General features: G+C 40.9%; 1 protein-coding gene across 4 annotated transcripts in view; it reads right to left on the reverse strand.

Moving 5' to 3' along the window:
• Nucleotides 1–23,664, reverse strand: part of ehbp1 (EH domain binding protein 1) — a 305,625-nt gene that overhangs the window by 91,330 nt on the left and 190,631 nt on the right. For all 4 annotated transcript variants that reach the window (XM_008114298.3, XM_003215191.4, XM_003215190.4 and 1 more), the window contains 2 exons: nucleotides 12,034–12,945; nucleotides 8,399–8,542 (listed from right to left, as the gene is read on the reverse strand). In XM_008114298.3, coding sequence (XP_008112505.2) covers nucleotides 8,399–8,542; nucleotides 12,034–12,945 — 1,056 coding nt within the window. The remainder of the gene's footprint in view (nucleotides 1–8,398; nucleotides 8,543–12,033; nucleotides 12,946–23,664) is intronic.

The raw sequence follows: 23,664 nt of genomic DNA on the forward strand, positions 1-23,664 counted from the left end.
TTAGGCCCAAACTCATAGGCAAACTATTTGGTTTCATTAAGGCTTCCAGAAGTGACCAATGACACTCTTTTAATTCTGAAGCCAGCAGGCAACTGACTACTTTAACTTTAGCAGGCACAACATGCTAAAGACAACGAAACCCTGTCAGCCCACGAAGAATGAGTACTTTTACCTACTACTTTATAATACAAATGTGCAGATGCAGTATAATTGCTCAGACATTAAGAGAGGCGAGTAGAAAAGCATTCACACCCAGTATGCTTTACACAAAAACATTTTAACAGCCAGTTCAACTTTTTAAAAAAGTGTTTTTGCCCCTTGTACTTTCGCAAAATTAAAAAAGTAGTAAAGCTCTGCATAGCTAACATTTCAGTTATTATTACACAAGGAAGACCAGTGAAAAGACAATGGTGTCCGGTGAGGATAAAGATGAGGACATAAATTTTACATTTTGTCAATAGGAAAGCAATGCCAAGATCTACTGAGAAAATGTAAGGTCTAGGAGAGGCTGATGTGAACTTCTTTCTAACCTGGATTTAATTTTCTGGAAAATACAGTATGGGGGAACTATAAAAAAATCTGGGATAAACATAAATTAAGAATCCAACAAAATTACTTCCTGAATGATTGCCCAATTTAACCATTTTTACATTAAAGTTTCCCTCTTCTGCCCCCTCTTCTCTCTAAAAAAGTTCATGTTTTGAAGAGACCAACTTCAAAGGGTTCATTTTTGCCCCGGTTCCTGTCAGAAACCCTAAAGTAGAAAGTCACTGCACTGCTTTGGCACAAAGAATCCCTGCGGCGAAAATCAAACAAAGCCCAATTAAACTAATCATAACGACCCAGTGAACACAAGGAAGCTCACCTGGTATTTCTGGACTTCTTGTGTGAAATTCCCAACTCCACTTAGTACTTGGTACTATAATTACCCTGACCAAAATACTGTGAAATTACTGCTCTGATCTACTAATGGCTGCAAAAATCAAGCCGTTGTGGTTTGATGCCAAGGGGCTGTAGCAAGGTGGCGCAATGCTTTCTGTCAGAGATGACAACTTCTAAAAAATTCCAGGGTGGGGGAAAAGAGGGGAAAATTAACGGGATGTGGTTTACATTGCCAAAGACTGTTCATTAATTACCAATTTAATCACTGCTGGAGGCATGACATTACAAAAATCTGGCTGAAAGTTCTAATAGATTATGAAGACCACCTAAGTAGAGTGACCAAGAAATGTACAAAACAATTAATACTGTTTCACTGCTATCAAAGAAGCTCAGATTATTTTACATCAAGTGAAGCAAAAGAATTAGTAGCTTCACAGTGCCACCACTAGGAACTGTAAATACAATGGCACACAATTAGTAATGCACATGTGACTTTTCGTTCAAGGCATATATCCTTGGGAAAGCCAGGAACATGATAAGGAGAACAAAAGAAACATTTAAAAATGAAATGAATAAAGATTTTAACTCTACCCTCATACATGCTGAGAAATGCAATGAAACATACGGCTCTAAGTAATGTTGATATCATCCTGGGATGAACTGAAAACAACCACACAAAAACATTCATGGTCATTAGCGGCTGTATAAAAAGAGCATCCCTGGTGTTAAAAAAAGTGTGGGCTTTACACAAAAATGATCTCTCTGAAATAGAGATCTCTTTACTGCTGGTCTAGGCCAACAACAAGAAAATATTTGGGCTTCTGTACTAGGCCAATACATTTTGACATGGCCAGCATTCGAAAACCGTTGCTAAATTGACTGCGCCTTTTAAGGATTGCCTAAGACTGAACAACACAGATCAGGCAGCATGCCAAATGAAATGAATGTATAAACAATGTATAAAAGCTAAGTGATGAAATACAGATCGCACCTTAGCAAAGGTGAAAAATAATTAGCTGCAGAATTAGCCATTTCATTGAAATCCAAAGCTGATTTTGATTCCACAAAGTAACAGAAGTGTACACTGTAAGAATATTTTGCTTTGTTGACTGTCATAAAAATAGAGAACAGTGACTGGCTAAAAAACAGCAAAGAGTCACGCATTTACTCTTCATGTATGGGAGCGGTACATGCCAAATCTTGTGCTTTTAAATGCTTTTCTCCCTCTCTCCCTAATCTACACAGAATCGTATGACAATTTAAATAGGTCATTAGTCTGTGTAAAAATCTAAAAGAAAATGTTTGTTTTTTAAATATGGTACTCATGTGGAAGGGATAGCTGACTCTTTACCTTGATGGAACTAGATCATACAGATATCAGTGTTTTGGTCAGAAAATGAAGGTTGTTTTTTTTTTTTTAAAAAAAAAAAGCGCAGGTAGTATTTTTTTTCTCAGATCAGGGTAGGTTGATGTGAAGTTTTAAATAGCATGGAAATGTTCCCTGCCAAATGTTCTATATCATTTTATGTTGAAAACACATTGGGAAGATACTTTAAGTCATACACAGAAGAGAAATATATGGAATAATGAAAAAATACCAGCATTCATGGATTATCAAAATAATACTCTCTCTAACAATTAGGTGGTAACAGCTTCTTTTATAATCTAAAGGCAATCAAGTAATCATATCTAAATCTGGCCACAATTATAAGTAAGGCAGATTCGTTTCCTCCCTCCAATCAATATTTTCCAATTATCATCAAAGGACCATGGTTGTCACAAATGAGGTCCCACTCTTCAATATCTTTAAAAGGTAGTTGATAGGGAGGCAATCTGTTGGAGGTTGAATTGACAGCAACTAGTCTTATTTTGATGATTTTTCTCATTTCACAGAAATAATGTATGGATAATACAAATCCCAATTATACAGGAACTTCTTTGCATTTCTTAAGGTCAGTTAAATAAGGGTTGGAAAATATAGCCATTCCATAAGCAACCAATGTGTGCTGACTTGTCTCTGTCAAGTAAAGTACATTAGATCCACTTACATTCTAATATGGGTTTCACTGGTGTCTGTCTTTTGTTTTATAACTTTACTTACAATAACTTGTTTTCAAATATAACTTTTGACTTGTTGACCCTCTCTGAGACATAATAGCAGTTTCTGCATATCTTTACATGCCACCCCTATGGTATGGATAATGTTATCAGTGAAAACATTTTTCTCATCTGAACAAAAAAAAAATTCTGAAAATGTTTATTTTTTACAGTACCTTGTTTTCAAATATAACTTTTGACTTGCTGACTCTCTCTGAGATATAACAGCAGTTTCTGCTATTCACTAATGTTATCAGTAAAAACATTTTTCTCATTTGAACGAAAAATAAAAATAAAAAATCTGAAAATGTTTATTTTTTTTAAAAAAACTTTAAAATATATTTTGTCATTTGAATTATGAAGTAAAGTGCTAAAAAAAACTTTGTAAGTTTGCATATTTAAAAAGTTGTTACTTCAAAATATCCCCTACTTGAAAAAAATACAAAGTAATGGACAGAACAGAAAAAAACGCCTGGTGTACAAAGTACTTATTAAGTATACATTAGATACAGCTGGGAAAACAGGATTTTGAGCAAGACAGTAATATAAAGAGATGTTCCAAACTGACGGTCTTTTTAGCATAAACCTTGGTCCTATTTATTGCATGAGAGATTTCCATGTTTATAAGTAGCTGCTATTTTGTGAACATCTGTATCCTTTCCTAGTTGGCAGGACTATGCTATCCCAACATTTCAACATTTAAAATTTATATTTCTATGCTTTTCACATTGATATCAAAGCTGGTTACATAAACTTGCTAACCATGGTGATACTTTGCTTTAAACAGGGCATTAAAATGGTAGAAATCAGCATTTATATTTAAATTGCAGAATATACATCCCTATTCTTATGCTGTTCCTCCAATTCACAGGATTTTAAAGCTGTGTTCCAAGATGCCTTATTCTTATGCTGGAGTTCATCTTACAATGAGAATGGCATACAAAAATGATGTGCTTTTCAATATTGATCTTCCCTTCCAATATAGGGTTGCAAAAGATAGGTTTGATTCATTGTATATACCACTTGTATAAGACATGATGGCCATGTATAAATATGTGAGGGGAAGTCATAGAAAGGAGGGAGCAGGCTTGTTTTCTGCTGCCCTAGAGACTAGGACGTGGAACAATGGCTTCAAACTACAGGAAAGGAGATTACACCTGAATAATAGGAAGAACTTCCCAACTGTGAGAGCTGTTCAGCAGTGGAACTCTCTGCCCCAGAGTGTGGTAGAGGCTCCTTCTTTGGAAGTTTTTAAGCAGAGGCAGGCCATCTGTCGGGGGTGCTTTGAATGCGATTTTCCTGCTTCTTAGAAGGGGGTTGGACTGGATGGTCCATGAAGTCTCTTCTAACTCTATGATTCTATTATTCTAAGAAGCAGCTAGAGCCAACAGCCTTAGTGACAACCCTAAGCAAATAGAGGTCTTGCCTTATATTATGGCCAAGACCAGGGTTATTTAAACATGTGAGTAGAGCATAAAAACAGTGGTGTCATTTTACTGCTGTTATTATGTATAGAGCATAGGGAGTCAAGTTGTAAAATAATCTGGAGAATCCCACACTTCTGTTCTTAGGATTAACCTAGTAACTTTTCCACAAGTGTAGAGCTTGGGAAGGATTTTAGCTCTGATACAAAACACCATGTTATACCTTTGGCTGAAGCTATATGTAAAGCAACATAAATTAATTTAATAGCTCTCTAAGCATAGACTATATTACAGAGCTTTCCAAACTGTGTTGCAACACCTTCATGTGTTGGCTGCAGTGTCACGCAAACATATGTAATGAGAAACTTCTGAGTCTATATGAAATAAACAATTTCGACTTGCAAGCATTTTTATACAGCAAAGGTGCCTTTTTGTATTAGTAACATTATTGATATTAATGACATATTGTTACTCAAATGATAAAAAACTTGGAAATGTATGTTATTATCTTACAAATCATATATATTTTAAAATATAAAGGAAAAGTTTTCATTAAATATGTTGTGTCAGCTTACATTTTCTTATTACAACGTATGTATGTGTCTGTATCTGTTACGAGTCAGACGCCAGCCAATATAGTTTATTGCAAAAAACAACACAAAAGAGCCTAAGAAGCAACCAAAAAAGGGCTCAAAACACTTTCTCTTCAGTGTGAAGTAACAATGTCCAAAAAGAACTCAAAAAACCCAAACTCAGGATATAATCTGGATTATCCTGGGAAATAATCCAGATTAAAACAAACTTAGTTGAAAAGGCTGGGAACTCACTCCACCTGCTGATTGGAGCTAAACAAACACAGCAAAGCTACCAGCAGTTACCCACAGTGACCAACAGCCACACAATGCCCCAAAACGTAGTTAAAGCTAAACCGTGTCATAAAGGAGAAGTCACATCCGCCACATCCGGTCCGCATTGTTACGAAGAAGTCACATGCATCGAGTTCCAGTCCAAGTCATCAGGGAGAAGTCATGGTCGAGTTCCAGTCCAAGTCGTCAGGGAGAAGTCACAGTCACCGAATTCCAGTCCAAATCGTCAGGGAGAAGTCACAGTCACCGAATTCCAGTCCAAGTCATCAGGGAGAAGTCACAGTCACCGAATTCCAGTCCAAGGTAAACACAAAGAGCCAAAGCGAGGGAGGCAAGCCGGTAGGTCCCAAAGCAGTCTTCCAAACACGTCTTCTGAAACAGAGATCCCGAAAGTGCCCAACAAACACCTTGCCGATTGCAAGGCCACATTAGCAACAAACTTACTTTTATTTACAAGTCCTCCTCAGAACTTGAGCCAGCTAACGCCCCATCCACAGCTGAACCTTGGTGCTGCAAATCCTCATCAGAGCTGGAGCCACCCAATGCCCCATCTCCAGCTGCTGCCCCTCTACGATCTCTCCAGCCAGTCCACCTTCTATCCAAACCCATAACTCCCCAGGATCCATCTGTATCTTCTCTGTGCCATCCCTCAAATGTACAACTGCTTGTGGGTTCCTCAAGAATCTCCCAGATCTCCTGAACCTTAGTCCACTCCATCCCTTCACTCCCAGAGTCTGACATCCCATCCTCCTGACTCCCAACCCCATAATCCCCTTCAAAACCCTCAAAGGTATCATCATCAGTGGGCTCCATAAGTATTTCCCGGATTCTCTTCCTTTGTTGCTCCTCATCAGAGTTTTGCTCACGAGCAGTTTTCCTGCCTCTTCTAATACAATTAGTAGGATCTCTACTCGAAGACTCCATCACAACAGTATCTCTTATAAAGGGTTGATTTAACCTAGTAATACTGAATCAGTATGTTGTGGGATGATGCAGGTCTAAAAAATGTGTCACCAACATAAACTGTTAGTATGCTGGGCCAAGTTTTCACTACAAGCATCACTCAGTTTAAGGGTTTTAAACTGCCCCTCACTTACTCCAGGAAACTCCAGGGAATTATAGTTCTCTAAGATTGGCATGCTGTTCTAATGCACTACAGCCTCACAAAATTACAAAACTATGGTTCTTTGGGAGAAGACTATGTTTTGAATAATCCTCAAATCCATTTTAAATTTCTAGTACAATTTTCCTTGCATTTAATTATGAATTACCTGATTATCTACAAAGAGAAGCAGCTGAAAACCATGACAACAATAGAATAAAAGATGTCTTTTTTTACAACTGAGTTGAAGCTGAAAAAATTACTTCACTTCTAGTTAGGTAATCACCACTTGCAAAACACTGAACTATTATGATGATGATTGCATGTGTATGAAATATTTAAAGAGATAAGATAAGCTTAATAGAAATGGAAATAAGAAAGTAGATGACTAAATAAACTTGGTTAGCTGTTGAAGTCAAAGGAAGTGTTTGTTCATTAATTTCTGGAGAGCATATTCAAGTTTGCAGTGTCCATTGCCAGAGAAATTAACAGGTAAATTGGAACTTCTTGTTTTTTATCTGAATGCAGATCTGTATGATCATGCAGTCAAAAATGCACAACCGCTGGATCTAAAACTTCCACACAGATGGACTAATAAGGGAGACACTATGCTTAAACAAGCACAATCCAGGTTGGAACAATTAATATTTCTTTTTTGGAAAACAACATTAATGCAGCATATATGCAAGAATTAAATTGCTAAAGCAAATGGGAACATCTGCACCAAGAGCACACAAGTCTTTCCTTCTAGATTTCGGTTAGGACCAAGAAATAATTCCTACCCTTATCTGTCTTATGAAAAAAATTATCATTTGATAGAGCTGTGAACAAAAGTAACTGAAAACACATAACCCTTGCATGGGGCTTATGGCAATAACAAACATGCACATAACTAGGGAACATAAATTGTCTGCTGGAAGGAGTGAATGAATAATTGCCAAGGCAAAGAATATTCAAAGATGATTATAGAGTACCATAACAATTGGCAGCTATTAGATGTAAGGCCATAATATCACATCCATAGCTTAGGTATATGAAGCACTGAACTTAGGTGCACTGCACAGTCCTGTAAGTGTTCATTAGGGATGCGAGAATATATTTTTTTCACAAGGGAATGTTCTAAAAACAATCTAAAGACTTCTGAATCTATTTAAAGTTTCGAAGCAAGTTTACAACATCATGGTGATGACGATAATTATATATTATCATTTATGGATACTATATAGCACCATCACTGTACATGGTGCTTTACGATGAAACAGAATGTGAAAATGAAATAAATGCATACAGGATTGGGGGGCAAGCCAATTTATGCTAGCAAATACAAATCAACTTTTTATTGAAAGGCTTGAAAGAATTATTTGGCCATATTGCAGTCATTAGCAAAATGAGAGCTGTCGAGTGCTAGCACTGTTTCTCATGTGCAAATGGTTAGAATTGCAAAATTACAGCACATAATGTGACACAACAGGCAACCTCTGCTTTGGAAAGGATTGCATAAAAATTTAATTAGCTTTCATCTCTAGAGATTACAGTCCCCTCCAGGTCACCATTGAGGTTATTGGTGGAGCAATAGGCAACTGCAGCTGCCTCCCCATTGGACCCAGGTTTGCTTAGCTATGCTTTCCAGTGCCATCAGAATAATTCATTCTGATGATAAAAGGAGGGTCACTGTGAGAAATAGTACTGGGTGCAACACTGTAATGTGACAGATAACTTTGCCTTTCATCTGACTAATATCTTAAATCGGCTGGCACTCAAAGAGCACTGCTTTCAACAGGCTTTCGATCTTTCATTGGCCTCAGACAGTAGGGAAATAAGCAGCTCTTGATGGGAGGAGATGAATGCTCAGAACTCATAGGATAGGGAGAGTCACACATAAAAAATATCCTATTGACATCACCAATCATTGCAATGATTCATTTTCACATTTAGTAATAGCTACTGAACCATTAACCATTTTTAAATAAACGAAGGTATGTATAAAGCATTTTTTTCCTATGGGCCATGATGTTCAAAATCCTTACATCATTCAGTTGTTTGGAGCGTCCTGGTGTAGTTGTGCTGGAGAACTGTCTGTTTCCTGCCTTTAAAGCTGCGTCTCTTCTTGCTTGTTCAAGCAGAATTCTTGCCCGTTCTTTTAATTCTTCCTGTCTTGATAACATTCGTTGCTTAAATAGAATTTAAAGGGAAAAAAACCCAAAGAATTAATGAGAAATAAGGCCAAGCTGTCCCACACACAACATACAGTACACACGGTACTGCATAAAAAATGCTTCATCCACCAAAACTACCACAATAGACCAAAGGAATTCACAAAGTACAGTCCTTGCAAGTAAAGCTATAACCCAATCCAAGATCCAATCATGTATTTTAAAAAGGCAGTTTTGGGCTCCTGTTTTTGGAACCAAAGCCTCTGTTCTCTATATAATGTATGATTCCTGTATTTGTGAGGGATATGTTCCTGTACTTTGCGTGGATACTTGAACTGTGGATAATAGTAGATCTTATTGAAATGAAGGCTTTCTGGCCCAACAGTCATGCTGGAAGACCTAGAAAATGCCCAGCAAGGATGTATTTTACCAGAGATGGATAGATAAAACTGCGGATACCAGTTTCACAGATACAGGGCTGCACTGTACAGCCACCTGTGGCAAAGATACAGAAAACACCATTATATTTTATTTACATTAAAACAAACCTTTCCATTAAAAAGCAGGTATTTCTTGCACTATGTTAATTTTAGTTGGTATTTAAATTTACATTATTATAGTAAAAGCTTTGCTAGAATGAAGTTTGGGAGCAAGAAACAGGTGCATGCATTTTTGAACATCCTATTTCTCACTCACTACTGACTATGTGGAAAATACATACATACAGACACGGAAGAAATATGTTAACTGCCACTAGCTCTCTATATAGCTACAGCACAGTTCCTAGAGCACAATGTACAGGAGTGAGGAGAACAGGCAAGATAAAGTTTGGTCGGTGAGGCACAGATTTCTGTTCATGCAAGTCATTTGCAGCTATTGACTGTTTGTGTTCTTGCCTGAGGATGTGAGAGAAGGTTCAGTGCCTTGAGGCCCTTTCTAAAGATTGTATGTCTCAATGCAGACATACAGAAATATTTATAGCACTTTGACGACAGTTTGAAACAAAGGACTTTCTGCCCTGGATGCTGATTTGTCCAAACCAATGTCTGCTAGGATCCGCTTCCTGGTTGGTTAAGAAGTGCCATCCACCACTGTTGTTGATTGATTTCTGGGTTTTGGTGGGAGCTTTAATAAACAGCCATTGCTCAGTTTGAAGTTTTGTGACCATTGCTTGTTCCGCCCCTCATGGATGTGGGAAAGGAAAGAATGATGGTAGTTTCCCAAGTCTGGGTGAAGACAATGGTCGGTGCTGGTGAAGCAATGGGTGTTAATGGGTGTTAGCCAGCCTGAATGGATTCCCAGGAGCACAGAGGCATGGCATTGGGCAACTTTTGTGACCTTTGGTTTGGCTCCATTGTTAGGCATTGTTAGGGTATTATGCCTACTGCCTGAAGGAGCAATGGGGTTTTCCTGTGTGCCCCCCCCCCCCACCCGGAATATGTGTATGAATGCTTGTGAAACTTCTATGTCTAGGCTAAAATCATCTGTGGAGGTTAGCCCAAATTAGCCCAAATGGAGCTGGAAGAGGGAATGGATGAGTAAAACCACTTCATGCCCATCCCATTGCTTTCCATACTGTAGTAAAAGATAAAGTGTGGCTCAAAGCCAATTTGTGTAGCATTTCCGAATCAAGTTTTGAAACTTTGTGAGGAAATAAAGTTGGGTGTTAGCCAGCCTGAATGGGTTCCCAGGAGGACAGAGGCACGGCACTGGGCAGCAATTGAGTGCAGGGCTCTGATACTGGCGATGTACACTGCAACCCAGCACTTACTAAGCCATATTAAACATGTTCCACAGGTGAATGTATCTCTGCAATCACATATACAGCACCTTTTAAAGGAACATAGCTAAAGACCTTGTACTACAAGGAAAGATTTTATTCTGTGGATCTTTAAGTTCTCTAGTAGTCATTATTTGGATTTTAGCAACCTTAAAATAGTTTTACAGCCTGGAAAACTCACAGCAACCCAGTGGTCTTTTTGCTAGTGTAAGGAACTTGAGGGTTGATTTTATGAATACCCATAAGCGTTAACATGAAAACTGGATTAAAATTCACAAATTCTTGATAAATAGATTAGCAGACCATGTATATATTTAGTACACCTTTCTAAAACAGTCTCGCTATGCTACATCCAGTAGTCTTAGCAAGGCAACAACATTTCTTTAACAATGTTCACATTATTTTACAAAAATTAAAGAACTCATAAAACAATAAAGCTACAACCTGGACAACCCCAACTGAAATTCCACATCAGTCATCAACTCACTGAGTAGATTACTTAAGTAAACCATTGTCTCCCTGCCACAGTCTGAGTGGCTTTCCTTACTGTTTTTTTTCTCAAGGAAAGTGCTATATATTAGTTGCTGAATGTTATGGATCATAAATTTCTTTTAAAATTGGGTGTGTGGTTGTGCATGTTCCGTGTAAAAGAATACAAAACAATGCTTTATTGAAAAACTTGATAATAGAAAATAATTTGCTCTGATAGGAGACAAGCAAATGGAAACCTAAAGAAGTACTAATATGTCAAAAGGGTGTTGGGGTTGCTTTCAATGTTCTATATCAGCGGTTTTTAAAGTGTGCTCTGCGGAACTCTTGGGGCTCCACCAGCCACACTAAGGATCTCTGCGAGGGATACTGATGGGCTCCTCGCTGCCCTCCTCCTCTTTTTTCCTCCTCTTCCTCCTGGTCCAAGGGTGCTTGGTGGTGGCATCATGCTGCTTCCCACTTCCCGCCTTGCAGACGCTTTCCCACATGACACTTCGCTGCCCAGACACCTTCCTTGCCTATTTCCCTTCCACCACTCAGGGGGTGCTTTGATTGTGCTTTACCTGCATGGCAGAAGGAGGTTAGACTGGATGGCCCCTGGAGTCTTCCACTGAATTAGTTAAGTTTCTGTTAGTTAAAATTACTCTTCATTTTAATATTGTATTGTTCTTTCTTCCTTTTTTGCACTGCAAATGATATATGTGCAGTTTGCATAGGAATTTGTTCATTTTTTTTCCCAGTTAGTTCACACTAATACTCTCCCACCCATCTGCCACTTGCCTGGTCCATCTATCAAATTTGAAAACATAATGCAGCACCTGTGTCCAAAAGTTTGCCCATGCCTGATATATATGCATTATATATTATAACATAATACATAATATATGATATAATATATAAACATTTCTTGGGGCTTATCGAGAAACTTTTGCTTTAAAAAAAAGCAGATGAAAAAGTTTGAGAACCCCAGCCATTTTATATATGGGGCACCATTTTATTATGCCACTGTATATAATGAGACTTGAACATCCACAACAGTGTCCTGGAAGCAAGAGTCCACTGCACTTTTGAAATGGTCTACATACCCTATTAATGCATCTATTAAGTCATACAATAAAAGGGAAATTATGTCTGCTGCATTATTTTTTGGGCATCAAAGACAACAGTGATGAAGTACATATTAATATTTTTACCGCAACAAAAATAATTTGTATTATTGAAAAATACTTCCTTCTCTTACCTGTGTGGTTTTTGCAGTCAGATCCATTGGACGTAGAATCATCTTTGTTTCAAAATCAGTCTCTATTTGCCTCTCAGTCAAAGGGGATTTTTTATCAACATCCTCATCCCTGTTATGAAAATATCCAGATTTACCTCCTGCTTCTAAATCAGATTTTTGAACATGTGATTCAGAATCCGGTTTCCCACTTTGTTTTAGATCTGGCTGCCCATGATTTTCTGGTTCTGAAAAATTAATGGTAGTGCCAGAATTCTGGCATCCCTTCTTGTCAGTGTCTTCATGTAACGTTGAAAATGTGTCCATTTTTGGATCATCAACTTGTGACAAATCACTAAGATCTAGAGTATCTGCTTTCAGTAGTTTCCTTCTTCCCAACAGAGGTGGTGCTTCTATCTTATTGTTTTTCTCTGTTTCCTCATATCCAGAAGCCCTTCCCAAGTTCTCTTTTCTTTTCTGTTGACCTATATCACTGTTAGTCCTTTGGGAGGAAGGAGAAACCACACATGGGCCAAGATTATCATCTGCCGTTTGATGCTGATATGAAGACTGGTGCTCTTTTTTTGTCTCTGTAACTCCACTGTGATAAAGAAATATGGAGTCATCAATAACAAAACCAGCTATGTCCCCTTCAGGTGACTGTTGTTCTGCCTCATGTTTAAGGTCATTAAGTTCTGCGTAGAACTTTTCCTGATCCACAGAGCTGTTTGGATCTGTTTCATAGTTGCCCACTTTGTATGTGCTTTTGCTACTGTTCTCTTCAATCTGAACAACATTTAGCTCCTGCCCACTGAAATGTGCCCGTATTTGATAAAGATAGGTCATAACCGAAAGTTTGTCAGGAATTGCTAACAAAACCATATCAGAAGGTTCTAGGAGCCGAGATATTCCTAAACTGGCGAATCCATCATAGGCCTAAAATAAAAAGAGTTAAAGTTAGCATTTCTTTTATTTTATATATTAACTTGTACAATGAAATATTCCGCATAAGATAAACTAGTAGGCTAATACTGCTGGTGACACTTATGACTCTAAAATGAGTTTTCTGTGAGTTCTCAGTTCAGTTTCTTTGAGATCTTTCTACTAACGTCAAATGCAATATCAATTAAAGGCTGTTGGCTACTATTAAAAAGAATACTGTCAGTGAAATATCCATGAAGCAGCACTATAAACAGAATGAAATACTTTTGAACTTCACTGCTCAACCCTATGCACGATTACTCAAAATCAACTAACATGGTGAGAGTGGCCCTACCTCCCTATTGAGGACCAAAAGGCCATCTGCAAAAAGGATGATTCCTTTGTAACATCTTGGCTTAGAGAAGGTGTCCCTCTCTGTCAAATAGTCTACAATAGAAAGGACATGTCTTGCGATGTATCATTACAAAAACAGAGTGAAAGGTAACAGAGGGAATGCAATAAACTGTTATCCTGTCTTTTTATATAGTACTTTTTGTTTCTATAAGTGTGTATTTTAAAGTCATAGGCCCTTTGTGAATCTGAAAGCCACCTATCGTCAGCATACCATCAGCAATAATGCTGACTATACATTATGTGGACATATACAAAAAATGCCACCCTACATTTGTTTGGAGTGAAACAAATTTTTAATAATATAATCCTATGCTTATTTTAAATTATGGTTTTTAAAATATATTAATATTTTTGGATTTTAATATGTATTAATTTTATATGCTCTGATGTGATGTGCTATGTTGTGTTATTTTTTTGTTGTTCCTTGTCTCAGTCCACACATGGAGAGAAGGATAAGAAATAACAACAATAACAATAACAATAATATTAATACATTTCTTCCATACAGGCAGTTTTTAAAGTAACATAAAAGAGATGAAAGGAGAGGGAATTTTTGCACCCAGTTTACAACCCCCTGAAGTCTGAACATGGACCACAGGATGAGAGAACCTGCAATGTATTACACAGCTGTCATATTATGGGAGACTATTAAAGTACTTGATGAGTAATGAATATCTCAAAAGTGTGAAAGGCCTTCAAACAGTTACCATATATATTTGTGTATAAGTTGACCTCATGTATAACTTGAAGGCAGAGTTAGGGGCCAAATGGATAGGTTGCTTCTCCGTAACTGTGTTTCTTTGAGTGCTCATCCGTCAAATCATACAAAAAGGTTTACTATGCCTGAGAACTTTCAGAGCTCTTTCAATACATTTTTGAAGGTAACCATTTCCACTCTCCCAATTGGTATCTATGTGTGGTAGCTGCCAAAGCTCCAACCACCGGAGTCATGTCATTCCAATGTAATTTGGAATGGAATGACTCAAAGCAGAAAGGGCAGGTGAGGTTGTGTGATTTCAGAGATGATCATTCAAAGAAACACAGTTACAGGTAAGCAACTAGTCCCTCCTTATAGTCTCTGTGAATCACACAAATCAGTGACTAGCAACTATTAATTTCAGGTGGCAGGTGTCATGCCAAAGAAGGAAAATGTACTGCCCTTCCAAAGGCACTGTTACCTGAAGACCTGGCATCTAGTCTATATTATGACACAAAGGTCAAGAGAGTTTACAGGTAGCAGCCCTGCTCACCACATGTAGTAGTAAACCATGGAGGAAAACTGTAGAGGTTGACAAAGCCTTAGTGGAATATCTCTGAATAGAATGAGGGGGCTGCTTTCCAGGTAGTAAGTAGATGTCACACACTTAGAGTGTCTTTGGAATGAGACTGGCAATCCCAATCTCATTTTAAAACAACAAAAAAGAGACTGGTGGATTTTGAATGTGCCTTGGTCCAATCAATATGGAAAGCTAAGATCCTTCTGACATCCAGTCAGTGAAACATCTTCTCCAAGTCCAATGATGACTCCTGGAAGAAAGACGGCAATATGATTTCTAGGTTCAAGTGAAAAGTACTCACTACTTTGGGAAGAAAAAAAATGACAGGGTGTAGGATGACCTTATCTCAGTGGAAGGTGAGATATGGCTCATCAGCCCAAAGAGTGCACACCTCGCATGCCTAGCTGAGGGGATAACAACCAAAAAGTTGATCTTCCAGGTAAGGAGGAGGAGATTGTGGGTTGCTAAACATTCAAACAGTCTCTTTGACAGCTGTGTAGCCCTGGAGGATGGCCTTGACTAAGGGATCTGCAAATCAAAATGTCTTTTCAAATTTATGAAGGTAAATTGGCACTTGTATTTCAAGGGTACATGAGTGCCAGTCCCTATGGGAAAATCAAACGAGGAAGTCCACAACATCCAATGTTGAGGAAAGGAGGGGGAAGTTTCAGAATGGCAAGGAAATCGGTGAACGCTTTCCACTTGAAAATGTAATAATAATAATAATAATAATAATAATAATAATAATAATAATAATAATAATATAAATCTTTATTTAAACCCCACCACCATCTCACCGAAGGGACTCAGGGCGGCTCACAGAAGCACTCCAGGTGCCGCATATAAACAACAATACATAAGTATATACACAGTGACATAGGTACAAAAACAACAATGTACATAAAATCCCAGCTGATAACAGTTGTAAGAATTGTAAAAATTATAAAATTTCCTAGAACGCAGTAGAACTTGCAAATAAAGCTGGCTATCTGCAGTAACAAATCAAAGTGTGGTGTGAAGCAATCGGTGGATCATTGAGCTGACCATAGGTTACACAGGGTCAAAGGCTTGTCTCAAGAGCCATGTTTTTAAACTCGCCCAAAAGGCTTGAAGGACGTAGGATGGTTTGTAAGCTGGATATAATTCTCACATGCTGGTTCGGAGAGATACACTAATGGATCATCCAGGCAGTTAGGCTATGCCAATACAGGTAATCCCCAAGTTATGAACAACATACATTTCACAGATTTCTTCTTAAGTTGAATTTGTATGCAAGTTGGAAAAGGTAGATTTTTAAAGTGTAACTCCAGTCACACACACACACACACACACACACACACATAGAGTGCACGCCTTGGATAGCATAGGGAAGGGTTAACACCTCTGTGGTGGATGTAAGGATTTGTGATAAAGCTTCAGTGGAGACACCTTTTCCCCATGATAACTCTTTCAGGAGTGAATTTCCTTTCCTGGGAATAGATGTTTCTCACTTCTTGTTGTCTCACTCTCATTTGTAACTACGAGTTGTTTGTAAGTTGTATGTTTGTAACTTGGGGATCGCCTGTATCTGGATGTTGAACCCAATCGTTAGACATGGTTAAGAGGTGCGGCCAATGGTATCTTCTTTCGGATAGGTGGAGAAGGATGCATTTGGTTTTGTCTTGGTGATTTTGGTGAGAATTCTTGTTATTATTGGTGCTGGAGGAAACATGTAGAGGAGATGGCCTGTTCAATTGAAAAGAAATGCATCCCTGAGAGTCTTTGCTTCAATTCTGAGAACATTAGTACATGCCATGAGTATTGATTGCAGATGCAAACAGGTCAATATCTGACCACCACCAATGATAACAGAGGCTGTAGAGATTCATGGTGGAGATGCCACTTGTGAGATGAGGTACCTGTCCTGTTGCGTACATCAACTAGACAATTGTCTTCTCCTGGCAGGTGGATTGCCTTGAGCGAGATCTGGTGCTGTGTACACCAGTCACAAATCCAGATGGTGATATGTAGGAGGAGCTAAGACTGAGTACCTCCCTGTTCGTTTATATAATACATTGCAGTTATGTTGTCGGTGGTGATCTGGACAATCCTGCCAAGTAATCTTGAGAAAGCTGATATGATGTGCTGCTTTCTGTTCTAGACCACTGTCCTTGTATTCTCAGATGGGCCCCCTACTCAAAGAGAGAAGAATTCATCATGATTGATACAAATGGTGGCAAAGATTGGAATGTGAAGTTTGCACACATGTTCACTCTGACTGTCCACCATTTCTATGAAAATAGTATCATAAACAATTGAATTTTGTTGTACGAGAGGGTCAAATTCCTTGAGGAACCACACCTGAAGGGGCTGCACCTACATCTTGGCAAGTGGGATGACCTCTATTGTGGATGCCATGTGTCTCCAAATCAATTGACTATCTTGGACTTAGAGACAGCAAAGCTATAGTCAGTGAAGCACTCCCAAGCACAAAGTGTGAAACCTATTGTCCAGGTGGTATCGTATTCCATGATGAGGGCGCTGATTAATTGGAGCCACCACATTGATAGGGAAAGGACAAAGGAAGGACATAGAAACGGTAGATCTGGCTGGCCATAACAAACGAGAGGAAGGGATGGTGAGATTCTCTGATGCTGATGTGGAAATAAACATCTTTGAAGTTGAAAGTCAGAAATAAATCACCTTTCTTTTAAGGGGCAGGATAGATGGTATTGTAACTATCTGGAACTGATGAGACAAAATAGACACGTCACATGACAAATAAAATAGGTCACAAACTGCCATCTTTTTGTCAACAATGAAGTAGTAGAAAACCCCTCGAGCAGTCTGGAGAGTATTATATGCTTGATGGCACCTTTGGTAAGAAGGGATTGGACTTCCTCTTGAAGAGCATGGGATGGATAGATGGGATAAAAGATATCGGCAGGGGGAAGGGGGACAAATTCTATAGCATTACCCCTGTCCACTATAATGAAGACTCCAACTGTTATAAGAAAGGTCAGTTCTTGTCAATGAAGCATGTGTGGTGATGAGTGTTTCCTGGACACCTTCAAACATGACATCTGGACACCTGACTTTTGATTGGGCTTAGTGTTGTTGTGGTGGAGGAAAAAAATGACCTTTTGTGGAAGGAAGCTGGAATTAAGTCCCCTTCAACATGGAAGTAGTCAGGAAGACCTTGAGCTCAAGCAAGGTTGTCATCTGAAGCATCTGATCTCATGAAAACATGGAAGTTGTCAGTAGGAATACGAGGAGGCAGAAGAAAAGTGATCATCTGAAGCTTGGTGGGTTGTCGCTCTCGTTGAAGGTGCTTAGAGATGGCAAACTCATTACAGTGACTACTGATAGCAAAATCAGAGTGGACGAGGCTGGAGGAGCAATCAATGATTAGTGGGATTTCCTCCTCCTCCTCCTCCTCCTCTTCTTCTTCTTCTTCTTCTTCCTCCTCCTCCTCCTCCTCCTCCTCCTCCTCCTCTTCTTCTTCTTCTTCTTCTTCTTCTTTGATGTAGAAGAGTCATCTATCTCAACAGAACAGCCTAGTGTGGTTGACCATTTAAGTTTGAAGCCTTCCTTGACTTCTTCACCTGAGTGGATTTTTCCTCCAAAAAGGTGTGTTGAAGTCGTCGGTATCAGACTTTGAGTCCAAGGAAGACTTTGAACTCAAAGGCCTAGGCCAATTTGGCAGCTATTTTAGTCAATGACAAAGTACTCAGCGTCAATGATAATTTGGGTGGGCACGGAGGCTTCAAAAATCTGGTTGGCTTGGAAGGAGGTGGAGCTAAAGTATGCTCATACAAGTGGGGAGGCTGCTTAGAATCATAGAATAGTAGAGTTGGAAGAGACCTCATGGGCCATCCAGTCCAACCCCCTGCCAAGAAGCAGGAAATCGCATTCAAAGCACCCCCGACAGATGGCCATCCAGCCTCTGTTTAAAAGCCTCCAAAGAAGGAGCCTCCACCACAGTCCAGGGAAGAGAGTTCCACTGCCAAACAGCTCTCACAGTGAGGAAGTTCTTCCTGATGTTCAGGTGGAATCTCCTTTCCTGTAGTTTGAAGCCATTGTTCAGTGTCCTAGTCTGCAGGGCAGCAGAAAACAAGCTTGCTCCCTCCTCCCTATGACTTCCCCTCACATATTTGTACATGGCCCTCATGTCTCCTTTTAGCCTTCTCTTCTGCAGGCTAAACATACCCAGCTATTTAAGCCGCTTCTCATAGGGCTTGTTCTCTAGACCTTTGATCATTTTAGTCGCCCTCCTCTGGACGCTTTCCAGTTTGTCAACATCTCCCTTCAACTGCGGTGCCCAGAATTGGACACAGTATTCCAGGTGTGGCCTGACCAAGGCAGAGTAGGGGGGAGCATGAATTCCCTGGATCAGACACTATACCCCTATGGATTATCCCCCTCGATGGATTGTCACCTTGCCGTGGTGAGGGGGCTTGCGTGTTCCGATGAACCTGTGGGCACAACCACTGGAGTGATGCACTCCCAGGAGTGGCCGCAGGGGAGGTTCCAGACCAAGCACAATCCGAAGACCCAAAGACCTCAACGGTGGAGCAGGCGGAGGATAACATGGTACATGTTACAACGGCTGTGAAGGCGGAAGAAGGCTGCAACAGACTGAGAAGCTACTCTCGTTGTGTTAACCACACCACTGCTGGAACCTCACTCTGTGCAGACTGTGTGTTGATCGGCCGTGCACCGATCTCCACACATTAAAAAAAATCACGCACAGGCTTCTTCCAACAAAAATAAAAACAAACCTACAAAAGTCCCATGGCGATCAGCGAGTGGCGACAGGGGCAGGACTGTGAAATCTGGAAGCCCCTAGTCACAGACTGGCACATGGGCGGTGAATATGGACTCAGTCGTTCTACCTCAAGGACCGAGGCAGTTGAGTAGTCCGGCAGCTGTATCCATGACTGAGCAGCCCTTTTTAGGATCCGCTCTGCTCACCCCACACGGGGAAGGGGCTAGAAAAGGTGCCCTAAACATAGTCTGCCTCTCCTGCCCTGACTGGACTGCCGCGTCTAGATGGGTCACCACTCTGCGGCCAAAAAAGAAAAATGAACTTTGGAACATGGAACGTACGGACATTGTTAGATAACACTGACAGCGAAGTGCAGGACTGCTATCATTGCAAGGGAGCTGGGACGCTTTAAGATTGAAATAGCAGCCCTTCAGGAGACCCAGAGAGCAGGAGAGGGATAGCTGAAGGAAGAAAAGGGAGGCTACACCTTCTTCTGGAAGGGACTGCCCGAAGAAGAGCGAAGAATACACGGAGTTGGCTTTGCTATCAGAAATGACCTGGTGAAGCACCTGACTGAAGCACCCACTGGCATCAATGAACGACTTTCAACCCTCCAAATTAACCTTGCCAAAAACCAACAGGCAACCATCATATGCGCCTATGCACCAACTCTAGATGCTGACGAAGACATCAAGGAAAAATTTTACTGTCAGCTGGACACCATCCTATCAGAGATACCTAAGGAGGACAAAATCATCCTCCTGGGGGACTTTAATGCCAGAGTTGGAAGGGACTCTGACCTGTGGCCAGGGATCATAGGAAAAGACGGGGTCGGAAACAGCAACTCAAATGGCATATTGCTTCTCACCAAATGCGGAGAGCACAACCTTGTCATCACCAACACGCTCTTCCGCCAGAAAAACAAGCTCAAGACATCATGGAAGCACCCTCGGTCAAAGCATTGGCACCTCTTGGACTATGTTATCACACGTGCCAGAGACCGCCGCGATGTGCTTCTCACAAGAGCCATGACTGGTGCTGATGACTGCTGGACGGACCACAGGTTAATCCGATCCACGATGGCTATCAAGATCGTCCCCAAACGCAGACTCCAAGGAAGAAAAACAAGGTGCAAAATGAACACCCAAGCCCTTCAGGAGCCCTCCAAACGAGCCCTTCTCCAAACAACACTCAAGGATCATCTACCCACAGAACACCCCGAAAATGTTGAGGAACATTGGAACAAACTGAAGACCTCCATCATCACAGCCTGCGAAGAAACCATTGGATACCAAACTAAGAAACATCAAGACTGGTTTGATGATAACGACAAAGAGATCCAACAGCTAATTGATAACAAAAGGAAAGCCTTCCAAACATGGCAGAGAGACACCAACTGTGCTGCCAAGAAAAAGATCTATGCCAGTGCAAAAGCTGAGGTCCAAAGAAGGACCAGAGAACTCAAGAACATCTGGTGGACAAAGAAGGCTGAAGAAATCCAACACCTTGCAGATACCCATGACGCTCAGGGATTTTTCAAAGCCACAAAGATCATCTACGGACCAAGAAACCATGGCATACAGCCTCTACGCTCATCAGATGGAACCAAAATTCTGAAGGACAAAACATCAATTGCACTACGTTGGAAAGAGCACTACCAGAACCTGCTGAATCGCAGCTCCAATGTGGCCGAAGAGACCCTCTCACAAATCCCGCAACAACAAACCAGGGATGAGCTTGCAGCACTGCCTAGTTTGGAAGAAGTCAGCAATGCCATCAGCCAACAAAAAAAACAACAAAGCCAGCGGACCTGATGGGATTCCTGCTGAAATCTTCAAAGAGGGTGGACCTGAGCTGATACAACAACTCCACCAGCTCATTGAAAAGGTGTGGATGACCGAGAAAATCCCAGCAGACTTCACGGATGCCACCATCATCACCCTTTTCAAGAAAGGGGACAGAACAGACTACAGGAACTATCGTGGTATCTCCCTTCTAACCTCCGCCGGGAAAATCCTCGCAAGAATCCTTGCAAACCGCCTTCTCCCTGTTTTAGAAGACACCCTCCCAGAATCCCAGAGGAACAGTGGACATGATCTTCACTGCACGACAGCTTCAAGAAAAATGCAGGGAACAAAACCAACCTCTGTACATGGCATTCATTGACCTTGCAAAGGCATTCGACACAGTGAATCGCAGCGCTCTCTGGACCATCCTCCAAAAAATCGGGTGCCCTGACAAATTTGTGAACATCTTGCGGCTCCTCCATGATGACATGATGGCAACAGTCTTGGACAGCAACGGCTCCCAAAGTGACCCATTTAAGGTGGAATCAGGTGTCAAGCAGGGATGTGTTATTGCCCCCACCTTATTTTCCATCTTCATCGCTATGATACTTCACCTTGTTGATGGGAAGCTTCCCACCGGAGTGGAAATCATCTATCGGACAGATGGCAAGCTATTTAACCTCAGCAGACTGAGAGCCAAAACCAAAGTCACCACAACATCTGTTATAGAACTCCAATATGCTGATGAAAACGTAGTCTGTGCGCATTCAGAAGAAGACCTACAAGCCACTCTAAACACCTTCGCAGAAGCATACAAGAAGCTCGGCCTCTCACTGAACATCGAGAAAACCAAAGTGCTCTTCCAACAGGCACCAGCTAATCCCTCTGCAAAGTCAGGAATACAGCTTAACGGTGTAACATTAGAAAACGTTGATCATTTCCGCTACCTTGGCAGCCACCTCTCCACAAAAGTCAACATCGACACTGAAATACAACACCGCCTGAGCTCTGCGGGTGCAGCATTTTTCCGTATGAAGCAGAGAGTGTTTGATGACCGGGACATCCGTAGAGATACCAAGGTCCTTGTTTATAAAGCCATTGTCCTCCCAACCCTGCTCTACGCCTGCGAAATGTGGACTGTGTACAGACGTCACACCAAACTCCTGGAGCGTTTCCATCAGCGTTGTCTCAGGAAAATCCTGCAAATCTCTTGGGAAGACAGGCGGACAAATGTCAGCGTGCTGGAAAAAGCAAAGACTACCAGCATTGAAGCAATGCTCCTACGCCATCAACTCCGCTGGACTGGCCACGTTGTCCGAATGCCCGATCACCGTCTCCCAAAGCAGTTACTCTACTCCGAACTCAAGAATGGGAAACGGAATGTTGGTGGGCAGGAAAAGAGATTTAAAAATGGGCTCAAAGCCAACCTTAAAAACTGTGGCATAGACACTGAGAACTGGGAAGCCCTGGCCGTTGAGCGCTCTAATTGGAGGTCAGCTGTGACCAGCAGTGCTGCGGAGTTCGAAAAGGCACGAACGGAGGGCTTAAGGGAGAAACGTGCCAAGAGGAAGGAGCGTCAAGCTAACCCCGACCGGGACCGCCTTCTACCTGGAAACTGATGTCCTCAATGCGGGAGAATATGCGGGTCAAGAATCGGTCTCTTCAGCCACTTAAGAACCCACCCCCAAGATGGAAGACAATCGTCCTCGAGCTACGAGGGATCGCCTAAGTAAGTAACCCCTATTTATGCAGGCCAAAATCCCGTTGGCTTTCTTAGCAGCCGCATCACATTGCTGGCTCATGTTTAACTTGTTGTCCACAAGGACTCCAAGATCTTTTTCACATGTACTGCTGTCTGTACTTACAAGGAGGCAGGTAGATTTTATTTCTTTTCCTTGGAAAAAATCAGTGGTGCAAGGAACCTGGGAAGAATGAGCTCCCAGCTCTTCCCAGGTTCCTTTGCCAGCCACATGGCACAAAACCAGTAAAAGGAGTCTGCATGCCAAGCAGTAGGTGGATTTTTTTCTGGAAAAATTGGAGATGCAGGGAGTAGGAAGGTACAGCCATTCCTTCACCTTGGGCTGCCTGAGCGCAGGATCTGGGATGGTTGTCTCACTCTCTCAACACGGGAATATATGGAGTAGGATTTGGACCTTCCCCTGTATTTTTAACTTAAGGTCCAACCGCATTAAACAGCTTACTCTGAATTAAATAGCATCCATCTTTGTGCGTCGTGTGGTTACATACAGACTAATGTGACTCTACACTCCATTGTTTGGCATTATAAATGTACTCACAGACACACTGTATCTTCTGAGTTAGCAGAGTGCCTGCTGCCAAAGACATGTATTTTTGAGAGTAGCCCTCAGATTGTGGAAGTCATTCCCAGAATATGTTTGTCTGGTACATTTCCTTGTGTTTTGTAGTAATCAGACAAAGCCTCTTCGGCTTTTAGTGGCATTATAAAAACTATTTGTGTTCTTCTTTTAAATGGAACTAATTTTTATAT

This window comes from Anolis carolinensis, chromosome 1 (assembly GCF_035594765.1).
Source record: "Anolis carolinensis isolate JA03-04 chromosome 1, rAnoCar3.1.pri, whole genome shotgun sequence".
Lineage (NCBI taxonomy): Eukaryota > Metazoa > Chordata > Lepidosauria > Squamata > Dactyloidae > Anolis > Anolis carolinensis.